At 42.0% G+C, this 18154-nt stretch overlaps 2 protein-coding genes across 4 annotated transcripts in view; one reads left to right on the top strand and one right to left on the bottom strand.

The window, feature by feature from the left end:
• SRR (serine racemase) overlaps positions 1–8214 on the top strand; it is an 18002-nt gene extending 9788 nt beyond the window's left edge. Inside the window, exons 3-9 of one of the 2 annotated variants that reach the window (XM_012726425.1) lie at positions 1415–1593; positions 3301–3427; positions 5249–5352; positions 6409–6528; positions 6645–6719; positions 7455–7664; positions 7982–8201. In XM_012726425.1, the coding sequence (XP_012581879.1) occupies positions 1426–1593; positions 3301–3427; positions 5249–5352; positions 6409–6528; positions 6645–6719; positions 7455–7664; positions 7982–8197 (1020 nt within the window). In that variant the 5' untranslated portion in view covers positions 1415–1425 and the 3' untranslated portion in view covers positions 8198–8201. Of the gene's footprint in view, positions 1–1414; positions 1594–3300; positions 3428–5248; positions 5353–6408; positions 6529–6644; positions 6720–7454; positions 7665–7981 lie in introns of those variants that run through there. The other variant, XM_012726426.1, reaches the window with a different exon arrangement.
• Positions 8215–8517: 303 nt separating this feature from the next.
• TSR1 (TSR1, 20S rRNA accumulation, homolog (S. cerevisiae)) lies at positions 8518–17963 on the bottom strand. Of its 2 annotated transcripts, XM_012726424.1 has the most exons (16): positions 17812–17963; positions 17556–17657; positions 16825–16928; positions 16299–16518; positions 16057–16191; positions 15228–15652; positions 14404–14560; positions 13849–14003; positions 13399–13598; positions 12341–12503; positions 11959–12069; positions 11148–11280; positions 9564–9680; positions 9014–9154; positions 8836–8910; positions 8518–8713 (listed from the first exon to the last, which is right to left on the bottom strand). In XM_012726424.1, exons 4-16 carry the CDS (start codon positions 16351–16353, stop codon positions 8535–8537), a joined length of 2046 nt encoding a protein of 681 aa, XP_012581878.1. In that variant the 5' UTR covers positions 16354–16518; positions 16825–16928; positions 17556–17657; positions 17812–17963; the 3' UTR covers positions 8518–8534. The 2 variants fall into 2 exon arrangements, with proteins under 2 accessions (XP_012581878.1, XP_012581877.1); XM_012726423.1 differs by lacking the exons at positions 17556–17657; positions 17812–17963 and adding an exon at positions 17105–17204.
• Between the last annotated feature and the right edge of the window lie 191 nt (positions 17964–18154).

Genomic DNA, 18154 nt, shown 5'->3' with positions numbered 1-18154 from the left:
GGGGAACATAACAGGCAGATCTACTGAAATACACTGCTGAGGGGAGCAGCAAGTGGGTCAGGAGAGGTCTGCCACATCATGTGGGTCACCTCACTAGCCAGGAATTGAATTCATGCTGCAGTAGCTGCAGATAGCTTCATAGTGTTGTATTTTAACTAGTTGCACCACCAGGAAGGGCCCAATATCTGATTTTTAACTGATGTTATATGTGTGTATTAAAAAACTAGGAAATAGAAAATGAAAAGTTAACTTATTAAGATGATAATATGGGCAATTTTTCCCTTATAAATACTTTTTTAAAAAGTTACTTATTTATGCATATAAGAACTGGGGTGTAGGCCAGGGGTTCAAGAGGGTTTGCCAGAGACAGAGTGTGGAACAGAACAGGTGGGCTGACTGAAACACACTACTGAGGGGAGCAGCAAGGGAGACAGGAGAGGTCTGCTGCACCATAGAGGGAATCAGGAGCCCCAGTGATGAGGACAGTTCCCACATAACCACCACAGGTCCTGGGTCTATTTCCTGGATTACATGTTTAAAATTTTTTCAATTAAGATTTTATTTTCTTAGAGCAATTTAAGGTTCATGGGAAAGTACAGAGATGTCCCATACACCTTCTACCCCCCCCCCCCATACATTGTCTTCTGCTTTATCAACATCTTCCCTATGAGAGTGTGGAGAGTGGTGGTAATTGATAAACCTACACTGACACATCATAATCACTTGATATTCAGTTTTTTTGTTGTTGTTTGTTTTTTAGATTTACTTTTTTTTTTTTTAAAGATTTATTTATTTATTCATACAGAACTGGGGTACAGGCCAGAGGCTCAGGGGCGGTGAGAGGCTTCACCAGAGACAGAGTGGGGAGCAGAACAGGCAGATTGACGAAGTACACTGCTGAGGGAAGCAGCGGGCGGGTCAGGAGAGATCTGGCTCGCCATGTGGTCTCCTCCGGGGCAGGCGGCAGGCGGGAATCGAACTCATGCGGAAGTGGCTTCAGATTCTCAGTGCTGCGCTTTAACCCGCTGCGCCACCAGGGAGGGCCAAGATTTACTTTTATTTCTTTATGCATACAGGAGCTGGGGTGTAGGTGAAAGAGGCAGGAAGTGAAAAGACTCACCAGACAAAATAGGGAGTAGAACAGGTAGATCTACCGAAATATACTGCTGAGGGAGCAGTGGGCGAGACAGGAGAGGTCTGCCATGCCACGTGGGTCACCCCCCACCCCCACCACCAGGCTCCAGAGGCTGGTGATAGCTTGATAGAGCTGAGATTTAACCCCTGCACCACCAGGGGTTAAATTCATAGTTTACATCATGATTCACTCTTGGTTTTGTACATTAGATCTGCATTTTCAAAATCTTCATTAACCACCTTGTCTCAGGGTTTGCTTTGACTCCTTTCTTATTCCTAGGTTTCAGAACCATGTGTGCTCAGTACTGCATCTCCTTTGCTGATGTTGAAAAAGCTCATGTCAACATTCGAGATTTTATCCACCTCACACCAGTGCTAACAAGCTCCATTTTGAATCAAGTAACAGGGCGCAATCTTTTCTTCAAATGTGAACTCTTCCAGAAAACTGGATCTTTTAAGGTAATATACTTTTGATGGTATATTGCTTATCTTTTGAATTCCTTCCACATAAAATTTATTTATCCTCCTGACTACCCAGCAAAGTAGGGAGAAGTAAATGAATATATTTTGCTTTGGCAGGCCACTTTTATACAATCTTAAAATTCCATATAATTTATTCTTTATAAGAATATTATATTTCATAAAATAATTATATATTCTTCATGAAATTATATTCCATATAATTGATTCAAATACATTTTGAGAATGAAGTAATGGGGGTACTTCTAGTGATTAAATTAAGGCATAAATTGGGACAATTGCAGGCAAATGGGCTAGTGTGATCACCTTGTATATATCCCCACGTTTAAGCATTCACTTTGAGTCAACTTATAACAATAAGTTATAAGTTGATAGTTTATGAATATAACAGATCTAAATTTAGCTAAACCCTCACATAAGCTTTTTCCACATAATACATGAATTTCCTTCCTATGCATAAAGATAGGCTTTGTGTAGATTCTTTTTTAAAATTTATTTTATGTATGCATACAAGAGCTGTGGCGTGAGCCAGAGGAGGGATAGGAGGATTCACCAGAGACTGAGTGGGGAGTAGAGCAGGCAAAATGACTGAACCACACTGCTGAGGGAAGCAGCGGGCAACACAGGAGAGGTCTGCTGCACCATGTGGGTCAGCTCCCTGGCAGGGGATCTAACCCCTGCTGCAGTGGCTGCTGACAGCTTCATAGTGCTGAGACTTAATCCCTTGTGCCACTAGGAAGGCCCCTTCTTTGTGTTGACTCTTCACCAGAATTTTCTGACCTATGATTGAGCCTTAAGATCCTTTCAGGTAATAATCTGAGAGCTACATTTAGCTTGTGCATGACAGGTATTAGTACCTGTAAAGTGGTCACTTTAGGATTTTAAGGAGCTACCCTTCTTTCCACCCATTAACTGGGAGATCTTTCATAAAAATACAGAAACTGTTCTCTTTGCTCTTGCTTCAACTGTGGTTTATTCATTCATCACACATGCAGTACCTATTTTCAGTAACTATATTGCACATATACACAGTAGTCATCATCCTACTTACAAAACAAGTCAGGCTGGTCCACAAATAGTTTGAGAAGAAGTGTCTTAAGAGATGACAATGTGTCATGGAATAACACAGAATGAAGTGTTATTTTTTGCCTAGAAGATCAAGGAAGTTGAAACAAGTGATGTTTGATCAAAGTTATACAGGATGAGTACTTTTAGCACAAGCAGGAAATAGTGAGGTAAAGAACTACAGATAGAAGTATCAGCATGCTCAGAGGTACAGGGGAATAAGCTAAGCAGGTGGAAGGGAAACTAGAGGTAAGTTAGGATGGTCACAACAGTGATAGATGTGTTTCAGAAAGGCTGCAACTTGCGTAGGAATTGTACTTTGTTTTACAAAGATAAATAGCCTTAATAAAGGAGATAATGAGGCATTTGTTTTGGAAAATATCACTTTCATAATCTAGTGAAAACATTAGAGAAGAATGATCCTTGAGGTATGAAGTTGAAAATGAAGTCTTACCAAGGTAGTGGAGAAAAAAGACGTGAAATATTTGGGAGGCAGAATCAGTTAAGACTTAGTGCTAAATTTCATCTGCAGTGTTAGGACAAGAAAATCTAGAAAAGCTTCATGGTTTTTGAAAAGACACTTTTAAGTCAATGCATTAATCTACCATCCATCTTTTCCAGATTCGTGGGGCCCTGAATGCAATCAGAGGCTTGATTCCTGCCACTTCAGAAGAGAAGCCCAAAGCTGTTGTCACTCACAGTAGTGGGAACCATGGCCAGGCTCTTGCCTATGCTGCTAAGTTGGAAGGTACTTGATTCATGTCTCAAGGTACTTGATAGGATAATCAGAAAGGAATGGAAAAGTATCCTTTTTTTTTTTAAGGTTTATTTATTTATGCATATAGAACTGGGGTACAGGCCAGAGGTGTGGGGGTGGTGGTGAGAAAATATACCAGAGACAGAGTGGGGAGCAGAATAGGCAGATTGATGAAGTACACTGCTGAAGAGAATAGTGGGTGGGTTGGGAGAGGTCTGCCATGCCATATGGGTCACCTCCCTGGCCAGGGATCAAATTCATGGCACAGTGGCTGGGGTAGCTTTACAGTGCTGTACTTTAACTGTTGAGCCACCAGCGAGAGCCCAGGAAAAGTATCCTTTCTTTCAGACTGGTGTAGCTTTTGATTACAAGCAAACTAAACAGGTTTTTAAAAAACATATTTTTCACGGAATTTGTTCCCCACCACCATTCCTGTCATTTTTACCCTCCCCTTCATTCTTAACCTCAGACACCTCACTTTCTCTTAGTTTCCAACAGTTTGATCCCCCCAAGTATTTTTTCGTTGTTGATTTGTCTATGTAAATATCCAATATTTTTCTGTCATTCTGATTTATTAGACGTGATTCCCTCAAACTCTTTGTTTTGCTATCTGTTGTTAACACTGCATCTTTCCTTATGACTGAACAATATTTCACTGTGTGAATATACAAATCTTAATTCACTCCTCTATCAGTAGAAACTAAAGTTTCTATGTCCTAGCTATGGTCATGCTGTAATAAACATTTAGAACATATAATTTTTTGAGTTGATAGTTTCATGTTCTCTAGATTTCCGAAATGAGATTGCTAGGCCATATGCTATTTCCAGTTTGTTTTGTAAAATCAGTCCAAATTACTTTCCAAAATGGCTGCACCAGTTTGCATTCTCACCAACAATTTATTAGGGCTCCTGTCTCCACATCTTCTCCAGCACTTATTATTGAGGGTCTTGTTAAATATGTCCCACCTACAGGTTTCTACCTGCATTTCCCTTATTAAAAGAGATGATAAAACGTTTCCATAATTCTGTCTCTGGGCAACCTCTTTAGTGAACTGTCTATTCAGATCCACTACCCATTTACTAGAGTTTATTACTGCCTTTTCTTTAAGATCTTTGGTATTAACCTATTGATGGATGTGTAATGTGTGAATATTTTCTCTCATTCAGCAAACTGTCTTTTTAATCTTTTATTTTCTTTCACCATATGATTTTTAATCTGAGATAATCCCAATTGTTTAATTTTGCTTTTATCTCCCTTGCTTTAGGAGTGGAGCTTCTAGACATCTTTACCATTGATGCCATGAACCATTGCTAATGTTTTCTTCTGTTTTATTGTTGCAGGTTTTATATATATGCCTTTAATTTTGAATTTATTTTTGTACACAGAGTTAAAAGTGATATAACTTCATTCTTATGTGTGGCCATCTTGTTTTCCCAGAACCATGTTATTCTCCTTTATCATAAATTACTGATATATGCACAATTTCTATGCTTCCAATTTTGTTCTTTTCATCCATGTGCCTTTTTTATTCCAAATCCATAGTTTTAAATACCATTGCTTTTAAATGCAATTTAAAATCAGATGACATGATATATCCATTGTTCTCTTTTCTCAGGATTGCTTTAGCTACTTGAGACCTTTTATGGCACCATATATCAATATTAACCTTTTAATAATCTCAATCTTTGAAGTTATTTTGCCTATATTGACTCATCCAGTTCCTAAACATGGAGTGTCTTCCCATCTCTTTTGTCTTTGAGCATAAGTTTCTATCCTAAATTGTTCTTGCTTTAAATGTTTCTCCCTCCCAGGAATTCCTGCTTATATTGTGGTGCCCCAAACAGCTCCCAACTGTAAAAAACTGGCAATACAAGCCTATGGAGCCTCTATAGTATACAGTGAACAGAGTGATGAGGTAAGAAAGCAACTTCACTGTTGCTTTCGTTATCAAATTAAACTTTTCTTCCTCATTGGCCACTTGTCTCCCTTCGTTTTCTCTTCTTGAAATACTGGCATACCCAACCTTTATCTACACTCAGATGATCTCCTTAGCCTTTTTGTTGTATCACCTACATTCTACCTTTGACCTTGGACTTTAACCCCAACATGGGTATCAAATATACAAGCGATCCCACTTAGGTAGCTCAGTAAGCATCTCAAGCTTACTTTCTAAAACCAAACTCCTGATCTTATTCCTTGTACTGCTCCTTATCCAGTCTTCCCCATCTTAGTAAATGGCAATTTTTCCTAAGTGTTCAGTGTTGGGGATGACCTTTGATTCCTATTAGCTCATATCCTATATCCACAGTTTAGTTCTACTTCTCCCAAAACTTCCATAATCTACCATTAGACTCAAATAGCTCTCCCCTAGATTCAGTGGCCTATCTGGTCTGTTATCACCCTTGCTCATTTTCAGAACAACCAGTTATCCATGTAGTAATTAGAATTTGTCTTTTGTCAGTTCAAAATCCTCCAATGGTTACCCATTTCATATACAGTAAAAGTCACTTGTTATCATCTAAGGTTGAGATGAACTGGCCTGGCTCATTCCTACCACTGATTTCATCTTCCACTGTTATTCTTTCCCAAACACTCCAAGCAAACTACACTTAGTTCTTAGAAAGGCCAAGCACTTCCTACTTTTATTTGCTTCCAGGAATATACAGATCCACAGGACTTAATTCAAATTTATTAAAATGTTACTTCACCAGAGGCCCTTCCTGCATAACTACGTAAAATTCACCTCCCTCCATAGCACTTACACATACCACATGTTTACTTATAACTGCCCCATCAACATTAGAATGAAACTTAAAATGAGCACAGGGACTGTTTTGTTCATTCTTATATGCCCAATACCCCAACAAAGCCTTTAAAAAAAGCAGATGGTCAATACAATGTCAAATGACCAAACCCAACTGGTTGTTAACGCTAGTAAACAGGAACCAAGTAAACTAATGTGCTCTTCCAGTCCAGAGAGAATGTTACAAAAAGAATTATGGAAGAAACAGAAGGCATCATGGTACATCCAAACCAAGAGCCTGCAGTGATAGCTGGACAAGGGACAATTGCAGTTGAAGTGCTGAACCAGGTAAACACATGGTTCTTGTTTAGCTACTGGTACAGCTTTTGTTTGACTGTACAATTGATTACATGTATACATAAAACTGCTTATGAAGTTTACATTTTATATTCTTTTCATTAAAGGTTCCTTTGGTAGATGCACTGGTGGTACCTGTGGGAGGAGGAGGAATGGTTGCTGGAATTGCTATTACAATAAAGGTAAGAGAACAGGTTATGGAAGACTTTCCGTCCCATGAGTAGAGCATTTTATTTGACAATGTACACTGGGGATACTTGTTCAGCTTCCCTTTCTCATCCCTTGCCCTTCAGATGAAGATCCTTCTGTCTCACTACTCCTTTTGGGGGAAGATTTATTTATTTATGCATACAAAAACTGGGGTACAGGTCAGAGGTGTGGAGTCGAGGAATGAGAGGGTTCACCAGAGACAGAGTGGGGGGCAGAACAGGCAGGTCTACTTAAATACACTGCTGAGGGGAGCAGCAGGTGGGTCAGAAGTCTGCCACACCACATGGGTCACCTTTTTGGCCAGGGATTGAACTCAGTGCTGCAGTGGCTACAGATATCTTTAGTGCTGTGCTTTAAATAAACCCTTGCACCACAGGGAGGGCCCCTGTCTTACTACTCTTGCCCCTCAACTTGATAGTAAAGTTTTCGGCGACATCCTCAGTTCTTTTCCTGAATTCCATCTTACCAATCTATCTGCCAAGCCAGGGACTACTGCTTTCCCAAGTTTCCGATAGAACAACTAGGCAACTAGTTGTTGTATGGGAATACAATTTAAAGTGCTTAAATTTAAAGGTCATATTTTTATCACATTTATCAAAGCAAAGGATTATATTTGGATAATGTTACATTTACTGTGTATTTGACTGCAGGCATGCAGGCAAATGCTATGGCTAGCTGTGAGCTATTTTTAATATTCGTCTTCCCAGGCTCTGAAACCTAGTGTGAAGATATATGCTGCTGAGCCCTTAAATGCTGATGACTGCTACCAGTCCAAACTGAAAGGGGAACTGATTCCTAACATGCATCCTCCAGAAACCGTAGCAGATGGTGTCAAGTCTAGTGTTGGTTTAAATACCTGGCCTATTATAAGGGACCTTGTGGATGATGTCTTCACTGTCACAGAGGATGAAATTAAGGTGAGATTCCAAAGGGAAAGGAAGTAACAGAATGGAGAAACTTCTTAGCAAGTGACCCACTGGGGACCTGTGTTTGTGACTGGCAGGGCAGGTGGGACAGTGCCCTGTGTGTATTAAGACACCCTCTTTTGAAAGCAGAAGCAGAGTTAAACTAGAGGGGAAAAAGCCCCACTCTACACTGGCAAGCACATGCATGTAACAGTAAGAAAATCTACACTGGGCATCTATCTTCACCTGGTATTAAACTTTAAAGGCCAACTAACTAGGTGCTTTCTTTGCTCTCATTTCACTAATTCTTGCTCCCTCTGTACCAACAGCATGCAACCCAGCTAGTGTGGGAGAGGATGAAACTGCTCATTGAACCGACAGCTGGTGTTGGAGTGGCTGCTGTGCTGTCTCAGCATTTTCAAACCGTTTCACCAGAAGTAAAGAACATTTGCATTGTGCTCAGTGGTGGAAATGTAGACTTGACTTCCCTAACCTGGGTGAAGCAGGCTGAAAAGCCAGCTCCTTACCAATCACTTACTATGTGATGTATTCAAAAGGAAGAGATGGGGTTCAGGGCTCTAGACACTTGGAAATTTTGTTTTCTGGCTACTTTCTCATCTTTCCCTTTTCAACAGCTTTCAAAATTCTTACAGAGAGTGGATATTTCATTTTTTGGATTTAATACATTTTTTGGAATAAGTAGCAATAGAAAAATATACATACTCTACTGAACTACCCTGTCATGGTCAAGAAGCCTTTTGCAGAAAGGGGCAGCAGACCTTCAGGTTAAAGTAGAAAACAGAGTTTGCCCAATCGCAACCTGCAGGCTCCTATTCCTAGCATGCCAGGTCGTAGCAATGAGACAGAAGTCCATAGAATCCATTACTCCATATCCACTTCAGGTACTGCTGAAGAAACCTCGCTTTTCACCCAAGGTACTGGTTCTGGTACATATGGATCATAAGTCCATTTGGGGAAAACTCGCTTATAGAGGTTCATCAATACTGTATCCTGAGATTTTAGCTTCCCGTCAAAACTGCACTTCATGTGGCCATGAGTACCTAGAAAGAAAATAGATGAAGTTGGTTACATTAAGACAGGAACGTTTAAAGCAGTGGTTTTCTAACCCAACAGTCATTTAATGGGGAAATCTAGACAAGATCCCAGATCTCCGCTCTCTTACCTAAAGGCTCTTTGATGTGCCCCCTTCGGCCCCACTTTGTTCTTAGTTCCACTGGCTTAAACCACAGCACATCCTCTGAGAATGAAACACATAGAAGACCAAAATGAAACATCCACCCGCAAATATAAACCAAACTTGTACCCCACAAAGGCAATCCAATCCCATTATTCACACCTACCTCTACTAAAGAACATGTAACGTACTACTGCCGTCTTAGTAAAAATTTTGAAGGGATGACCACTCAGAACAACTCTCTTGATGACCAGTCTGTCGGGATCCACTGACAATAGATGACCTGTAGCAATGAGGCTGTGTATTCCTAAGGGGCAAAAGCAGAAAAGCTCTTCAGGAATCTATAGGCCAAAGCCTCCACCTGTTGCTCTAGTCCATTTAAAGCCCTAGACAGAGCTTCTGAGAAAATCTTAAAAGTAAGAATGCCCGCCTGGGTCAATGGCTAATATCACTAAATGTTATTTCTGCTGAACCTACCCAGAACCTATCCTAAATACAGCCCTCTAAGCCCCACTAATTAGCCATGGTTTGCAAGCAGGGAAAAATTCATCTGTCATTCTAGCCTTAGAACCCCTGTAGAGTTGAGACTGGGATATTTTGAAAACCATCATTACCTTCTTCATACATGTGGCACCCAAATCTAAATGCAGAAAACAGTGTCAAACCTATTTATTAAAGGACATGCAAACCAGTTCACTTGTGTCAACTCAACTTACCATTGTTGTTCTGTTTGAAAAGCAGCACAGATGCAGGAGGAAAAGTGATTGGGGCATATACTGTCAAGACCAGGGCCATATCAGCTGTCAGGAATCGCTGGAATTTATGTTTGTCCGCTGCCATAATAGAGTTACAAAATAAAAACCAAAAATGTTTTGAAAAACCATGGATAAACAATAGGCCTATGAAAAGCTGTATCACTGCAACTCTTAAAGCTAAGGTACCTTGTGTTTCTTTAGCTTACTATCTCTCAAAATATTTTCTTGTCTCAATACAACCAAAAGATACAATCTAATCCTACCAGTGACTTGTCAACTAGAATCAGAATCTCAGAGCTTGGACTATACAGCTGAGGTTTGAAAAAGTTCCCCAGGTGATTCTGACACTCACTTGAGAATCATTGCTTTAATAGAGAATATCTCCACTAAATCAATAACTCTTAGTCTTGGCAATAATTGACAGTCACTTTCTATAAAGGGCCAAATAGTAAGTATTTCAGATCTTATGGCCATATGTCTCTGTTGCAACTATTCAATTCTGATACTGTAGCATAGAACAGCCAAGGATAATACATTTGGAAAAAAAAGGAAGCATGATTGTGTTCCAACAAAAACTGGCAGGACAAATGTCTTGAGACTATGGCAAGCTTCTGTTTTTATCTTCAATGAAACCCTCCCCCCACCAATGAATATTTGCATTTTACTGAAAAAAAAAAAAATATATATATATATATATTTTATTTATTTATGCATACAGAAATGGGGTACAAGCTAGAGGTACAGGGGTGGTGAGAAGATTCACCAGAGGTAGAGTGGGGAGCAGAACAGGCAGATCGACGAAGTACACTGCTGAGGGGAGCAGCAGGCGGGTCAGGAGAGGTCTGCCACGCCATGTGGGTCACCTCCGGAGCGGGTTTGAACTCGCACTGAAGCAGCTGCAGCTAGCTTGCAGTACAGCGTCCTTACTCGCTGCCCCACCAGGGAGGGCCCACCCTCCCCCTTTTTAAAGACTGAAGATATAGGGAAATAAAATACTTTAAAGAAAGAGCTATTAATCCCCATATGGGTGAAAAATTAATCCCCATATGGGTGAAAAATTACATCCATTAATACTGTTTTTTTCCCAATTCTCTCTCATCATCACTGGACAACACACCTTCCCATCGCTACATGTAGGAGATACAATCATTTTTGCCACAACAGTGTCCCTGGTTACTACTCTCTTAACTCTCACCCAGTCTCAAAATCTCAGAAGCCAAAATATGGGGACCCAACTGTGGCCCACCCCCTGCCTTTACCAACACTGCTAATGGAATATCAGCTATCAAAGATTCCACATATTAACACATAAATTTTATAAAGCTGCCAATTCTATTCAAAACCTGCACTGGAACAAATACTTATGGTTAAGAAGCCTCAGTACCACACAGGTTGCATCACTGGGATGCTTCAGACAGGTTCAGACATTTTGAATGAAAACATCATTGGCTCCTAACCAGAGTACTGAAAATAATCTCTAGGCCTTTTACATTCTGTACCAAAGCCCCCTACTTCAAAGTCATAGCCCCTCAGCATAACAATTACCTGCAGTGTGCTGGGAGAATAAAGGTGAGGCTCGGAAGCGCCTGAACCCGCAGTGGAAGATCAGCTCCTCTTTGGCTTTCACGGGTTCAGTGTTGCCAGGGTGCCGGCTCACCACCATATTTAGTACTGACATCTGGAAAGCAAGTAGGAAATAAACTCCACTGTCTATGAAATGAACAGTCTAACTTGAAAGAAGGCAAACAAAACTAGCAGATTCAGTTTCACTTTTAAGAACTGGCAATGCTAATTTATGGTGGAAGAGTATAGATAAGATAGAGATTCATCTTTAACCTCCATCAGCAACTGGTTTTTGAGTTATGTAGGCTGGTTTTCTGAGTGTTGATGACTTATTTGTGACTAACATATAAGAACTCGACATCTGCCACAAAATTAGTAGCCCTAAAATCATTTGCTCATCACACTGCTCAAAAGTATATTCCTCCAAACCCTTTCTTCCTCTACCCTTACACTGATCAAAGGCCAGAGCTCTCATCTTCTACTAACCTCTCTCTTGTTATAAACCACCTTTTTTTTTTTAAAGGCTGCCAGCCCTTGTTAAAATCTGATCTAGCAAACTTATCTCAGAGAAGTCTCAGAACCACACAGAGACTGCATCACTGAGATGCTTCAGACAGGTTCAGACATGTTGGGAAAAACCATCATTGACTTCTCCAATTCCTATCCCTAAAAGAAATTTTTCTTTGCATCTAAATGAGCAAGATATGAGTCATACAAATAAAATTTTAGAATGGCAGACAAAACAGTTCAGAAAGTCTCATAATCCCCCATTTCTTCCAAGATACTCGCCCACCTTCTGTTCATGAGGCAGTAAAGAAAATGCAATCAGAGGTGTGCCTTGCTTGAAGTGCTGAAGCACTGAGACGGGAACCGCAGAGACATGAAGTGTGACATACCAGCCAACCTGCCGGAAGAAAACAAAGCCACGCAGTTAAGCGTGAGGTCTCAATAATGATGGATTTCTCCAAATATTTTAAAGGCCTCTCAAACTACCCTAAAGTCCACCCTTGTTCCAAATTACCTTTCACAGATGCCTCAACTACCCATATTAAACCTTTCCAGTTAATATCTGATAGTTGTTTGTTCTATCATTTGTCAACAACTCTGTAACACCTCTAATTCAGCTATGAACAGCACAAAACAAAGCAAATTATAAAACAAAGAAAGACTAATACCTCGGCCCCTTCAGCTTCTTTTTCCTCAATCTCTTTAAAGATGCGTTTCCTAGTATTAGTGAAGTTCTGAAATTGAAATATCCGAGCATAATCTCGAGGAAGGTTCTCCTTAGGATCCCACGGGGATGTCCGGAAGCTCTTGAGACCTCTGTATTTCTGAAATCTAGAATACAGGAGATTTTAAAAACATTAATAGTCAAATCTGTGTGACATGACTTCTTCATTCAAATCACTTCTAAAATGTTAAGGCTGTAGCTCAAAAACTTCATCATGGTTTCTCAAAATAACATAAGTTAAGGTCATAATCTAAAATAACTTGTAATAACAAGTATTTCAGAAACAAACCCTAGATTCTCACTGACAAAGGACAGAGTATTTACAGTCATCTCTGGTGCCTATCAGGGAGTGGCTTTTTCATCTAACAAACAAGGTCCTTGATAAATGCCTTACCTCTCTAATATTCAATATAAACTAACTTTAACAAGCTCACCTCTGGAGCAGACATGCTCATCTACATCTTCACGCTGTTATTCTTGCTATTCTACTCCCAACAAATTTTAAACATTGTATACTTCAACTGAATGTCAGCCCTTATAAGAAAAATTTGCTAAAATTTCCTTATCATCAATGTATTGCGAAACTACTCTGTACTGTCTAGAACTTGATTCTACATACGGTTTCCTGCATGTTATGTCCTATCTCCCATGTAGAATGTTAGCCCCTTCAGGAACAAAAACCAAGTATTCTTCTTTTACACCAACTGACATAGTTCAGAGCTCTTAAGTTTTATATATTTTTAAAGGTTTATCTATTTATGCATAGAATTGGGGTGTAGGCCAGAGGTGTGGGGGAAGAAGTCACCAAAGATAGAGAGAGGAGCAGAACAGGCAAAGGCCAGGGAGATCTGCGCCATATGTGGGTCAGCTCCCTGGCCAGGTATCTGACTCGGGCAGTGGTGACAGTGTGATAGCACTGAGACTTAACCCTTACGTCACCAGAGGCCCCTGAGCTCTTAAGTTTTAAATAAAAACACACTGATTTTAGATTTGCTGACTAACCGAATTCTAGCAGCCACATCGCGGGGGGTATCTATTTCATCTGGAAACATCTCTTCTAGTCTTTCTTGTTTATATTTCTCCAACATTTTTTCTTCAGCCTCCTCATCCATTTTCTCATCATACAGATCATCACGCACAGACTCTCCTATAGTTACAGTTTCACATTCCTCCTCCTCCTCCTCTTCTTCACTATTTTCCTCCTGTAGAGTAAGGATTACAGTTTGGGGGGAAAAAAACCCATACACAGCTCTACACTAAAAAATAAAGTAATTTTACTAGATACCTAATCCGAACCAATATCAATTCTAATAGAGACTGAGATATAGAACAATTTTCATTCCTGGCAACTAAAATGTCCTAAGAAACTGATCATACACATCCATCAAGGTCAGTATGACAATGAAACTTCTTGCATGCAGAACTGTATATAGAAGTAGCCCCATTCCTTACCTGAGAATCCTCCTCCATAAAATCTTCATGCTCTATATCATCATATTCATCGTCCCCACCACTTTCACTATCCTCATCCAAAATCCATTCAGCTTGGTAACTGGATGTTCCTTTGGGGACTTTCTTTACCACCTTGCATCTTTCCTTCAAGAAATCTACAAAAGTCCAAACAAGTAAATTATATACCTTCTATCCTCTATTATTCTGGCTATTCTCACCCAGGTAAGACACAGTGTTATTGCTAACATTGGCAACTTTAGCAAATCACTACGAACAGTCTATTTCCAAGTTTAACTCTGTTATCTCAAAACTAGCAATACACACACAGTTAAATAAACTTATAATGAAATCCTGTTAATTAGAAAACAATAAGTAATCTTAAGAAATGGATCAAAGCTGTGCTTGATGTTAGCTTAGTGTAAATATACAATTTTGGGGGATAAGACAGACTCTGCAAATGCACCCTCATTCCACTCTGCCCTATAGGGTCCTGTGAGCAGCTAGACAAAATCCATAATGCCAGATCAGATGGATTACAGGTCTATCAATACCAACCGTTTGCTTCATTCAGCTCCTCCTCAGTGGGCCAGGTCTGCTCTCCCTCCATTGGATCTGGGATAACTTCTGTTTGCAAAGATTCTTGTCTATCAGGATCTGCCTTCATCAGAACCTTAATGTCTTCCTCCATATCGCCTACAGCATCAGCACAGATCTGAAAAACCAAAAGCAAATGGTCTGTCAAGTCCATCCACTAAGAATCTACTAAATCTAATATAGTAAGCTAGAAAATTAAGGAAACAATATAGTTCTCAAATAGAAGCTGAATGAATAAACAGTCAAGATTTTCCAGATGCTTCTATTTCCTAGCATTTTAAGTCTATATCTCTGCTTGGATGGAGACCTCTCCTTTACATGCCTTACCCCCATCAAGTTCACTTCTATAAAGAAACTCCTTGATCTATCCCTCTGCCTCAAGTTCATCTTGTTTCCACCTTCTAGGATATTCTTGCATCTCATTTCAACCAATAAATTACAACCACACCCTTCTCATCTTCCCTAACAGGTCTGTACTTCAACTACACTTTCTTAATCTTTTCTTTTCATGATGATTTGCTATTTTTTCCTGATTTACAGTGTGTGGGTGGGGGGGGGAGGGGAATCTTACGTAAAATCAAGAGCCAAAGACTGTGCCAGGTACCTCCAAAGTGTGGAACAAATAAGCGATAGATCGACATATTTGAGTCTTACTTTGAACTAACCTCACCCCTAAGGACTTGTAGTTATTCAGGTGTGCAAACTCGTTTCTCTGAGGTTAATTTCCATCCTGTAGCAGCTTACATGTGAATCTACAACACCGTCTCCAAGAACGTTAGTCTTACCTCCATTGCCATGCCTCGGTCCTTTTTGGATTTGATCACTCTAGGATTTAAAGGGAACGGGTCCATCGGAGCATCTATCTGCTTCATCTGGAAATCACCATGGCCAACGATATGCAGCAAGCTATTTACATTTAGAGCCTGCCCACGAACATAGCCTGAGATTTTCAAGGTGCCAACCAAATCACTTTCTTCACTAGGCACAAAGTCAGCAGCATGGGTAAACAGGTAGGCGCGCCGATCTCGAAAGGCAATATGTCGCTGCTTTTGGTTAGCCAACTGCCTGAGTAACAGCCCTGCCTCCTGTTGTGTATCTAACAGGAGGAGCTTGTCATCAGGAAAGCGCTTTTCCACTGCTTTACTTAGCTTCTTTCTGACATCTATTTGTTTCTTTGGTGGGAGGCCAGAAACCCCTTGGACAGCTAGAGCTGAGAACAAAAGAAAAAGAATTTTTGTGCCCTGTTGCTTCAGGTCCCTTGAAAATTGACCCTGCAATTCATAAGCAGGTGTCAACAGTTCAGTTGTAGGCTGAGAAATCACTGGGAAACCCATCAGCTATCCTAAAATAATTCACAGTAAAAACAAATTTCATAGTCGTTGTCTTCCCCTAGGCAAAGGGGATCCCAAAGTAGAAAAGCACCTCAATAGAAAAATAGTAAATAACAGCCCACATTAATAATGACCATGGGTGCATAATCCACCATCAGCTGAATACGAGCTAGTACAAACTGTTGTATTCCCACATGAAGTACTAGACAGAGTTTGGCAAATTATAGGTGCACAATAAATGCTGATTCACTTCCTTCCCTGACCTCCAATAACCCCAACTCACTATAAGTGGGAAGGCCCTGAGCAAAGAGGCAGGAGAGGCAGTAATCTCCAGTGCTGTCCCAGCCTTCTAGCGGATCCAGAAGGAAGAGGATGGTATCAGCCACCTTGGCCATATCTAACACAGTGTGAAGATCGCCTGGAGAAGACAAAATCAGAAGGAAGAACATATTCAAATCAGCATACTACACTTAAAAAAAAATTCTACTCAAAACAATGAGAGGAAATAATCTTGTAAACTCTGACCTGGTCTTGCTGATGTGAAAAACCACCGATGTTTCAGGACGGGACATAACAGCATAAAGCTAGGGGTGCTTCCCCAGTCATTCACATGTACTGTTCCAGTGTCTCTGTCTTGAAGCAGCCGAAAGGCCTCTGACAAGGAAATCCTGTTGTGCAAAGGTACCACCAGTACCTGATGAGGAGGGCCATCCTTGCTGCCCAGCTGTCTCTTCTCTGCCAGAACCTGAAAATAGGAAGGATTAGGGAACATCTAAATGTTTCAGGACTTCACTCTATTTCCAGCAGAACAGATGTCTCACACAATCAGCATCTTTTTTTGTAAAAAACAGTATGTATGCCGGGAAAGACGGCAGGAACTTGAACCAAAGTAAAGAATGCTCTTTACTTTTACGTCAGGTGCATGCCACCTGACGTGTTCTGGGGTTAGTATCCATACTGGTCGCTTCCCTGGGATATATTTTCTACTTTACTGCTTTTCCCAGCTAGAAGGATTGTGAGGCCACAGCATTCCCCAACCCGGTCCACTCACCGCCTCCTTCTTCTGCTTTCGGAGCTGGCTGGCTCGATGCCTCTGGTCTACCCTGCTGAGCTCTTTTCTCACTTTCTTGCTGAGGGTTTTCGGTGCTAGGCGTCCTAGAATTAAATCAGAAAAAGGCTCCTGGGCTTGGCACTTGGAGGTCAAGAAGGGAGACCGCCTCCCCGCCCACCTGGGCACAGGCCGGCGGTTTGAGCTCAAGCCTGGGCATGGGGAGAAAGAGCTAACCCTACTAAACAGCCTTTTCCCTCCCCTCCCTCCCCTCTCTCCTCACCCTTGCCGTCACGCTGCGCGGATCCTCGACCCCGATGCCTCCCGCCTTTATGAGCTTTATTCTGCTGCTTTAGCGGCCCGGAGCGGTGGGCCGCCATGGCTCCGCTCACGTGTAGTGTCAGCGCCACTTCCGGCCGGGCCGTGCGTTTCCGGTTCCCTCGGGGGCGGGGCTCCCGCGTCCCCTCGCGAGCGCCCCCCCTCCCCCCCCCCGAGCCTCAGAGAGCGCGGTGTTGGCGTCTATGCGAAACCGCCGCGGAAACTTTTCCTGTGACGCCGTCTGCGGTCAGGGGCTTTAAAAGGCCGGGTGGAGGCTCGAGACTCGGGCTCTCGGTCCCAGATGGCTGTTTTGCTCCCTGAATGTTCAATTCTTTTGCACTATCAAGTTGCATCACTTGGAATATTACATGTAAGACTCCCCATTCGAGCCAGGGGGGCTAAGTCCCTCCTCTCACCAAGATGTGAGCTCGCAGCGCCTCGGTTTGCAGCAGCAGCAGCAGGTGTTCACTTTGGGCGTCCTTTCATCGCCCTGAATTCCCTCGTGAGGCTGCCCAAGTCTACAAGGCGAGGGTCGTAGAAGGCAATTTATTCACCACGGGCTCCCTCAAAGTCCCGCTCCTCAACCTGCCCCCCACCTCCCACATAGCTGCAGGACTGGGCAGATGAGACCTGACGCCTCCTAGAGGGGCGAGCTCTCGGGACTAGGCTGACCTCGGGTTCCAGGGGTTGCGCTCCCACTTCTCTTCCCTCAGCCTCTGCACCTGAAGACGCCAGGCTGGCAGGGAAGTTAGAAGACGAACGCTGGCTTCCCGATGTGCAGACTCCAGGCTCAAAGGACCTGGGTCCGACGCGTCTGGAAAACCAGCGGGTAGAAGAAACCTGGGGGACGTCTAGCTGAATCGAGGCCAGTTGCGCCGCGCCCGACTTCCCCCTCGGTCACCCGCTCCAGGACGCGCCCCGGCGCCGTGCAGGGCTTTGCTGGGGACGCTCACAATGCGGGTTCGCGCCCTCGGGGCGGGAGCCGGCGCGTTACCATGACAGCGGCTCGCGCGGC

The sequence above is a fragment of the Condylura cristata genome, unplaced genomic scaffold (assembly GCF_000260355.1).
Source record: "Condylura cristata isolate star-nosed mole 26May11 unplaced genomic scaffold, ConCri1.0 scaffold00017, whole genome shotgun sequence".
NCBI lineage: Eukaryota > Metazoa > Chordata > Mammalia > Eulipotyphla > Talpidae > Condylura > Condylura cristata.
The sequence above is the reverse complement of the archived record's forward strand: the minus strand, read 5'-3'. Positions and strand labels throughout refer to the sequence as shown.

Excerpts from the sequence above, each read along its gene's own strand:
- TSR1 (XM_012726423.1), bottom strand. The coding sequence starts at position 17,201 with ATGGCGGCCCACCGCTCCGGGCCGCTAAAGCAGCAGAATAAAGCTCAT. Across the intron at positions 14,561-15,227 it reads ACCGAGGCATGGCAATGGAG|ATCTGTGCTGATGCTGTAGG; the intron begins GTAAGACTAACG and ends TTGGTTTTTCAG. Across the intron at positions 13,599-13,848 it reads TTATGGAGGAGGATTCTCAG|GAGGAAAATAGTGAAGAAGA; the intron begins GTAAGGAATGGG and ends CTTACTCTACAG.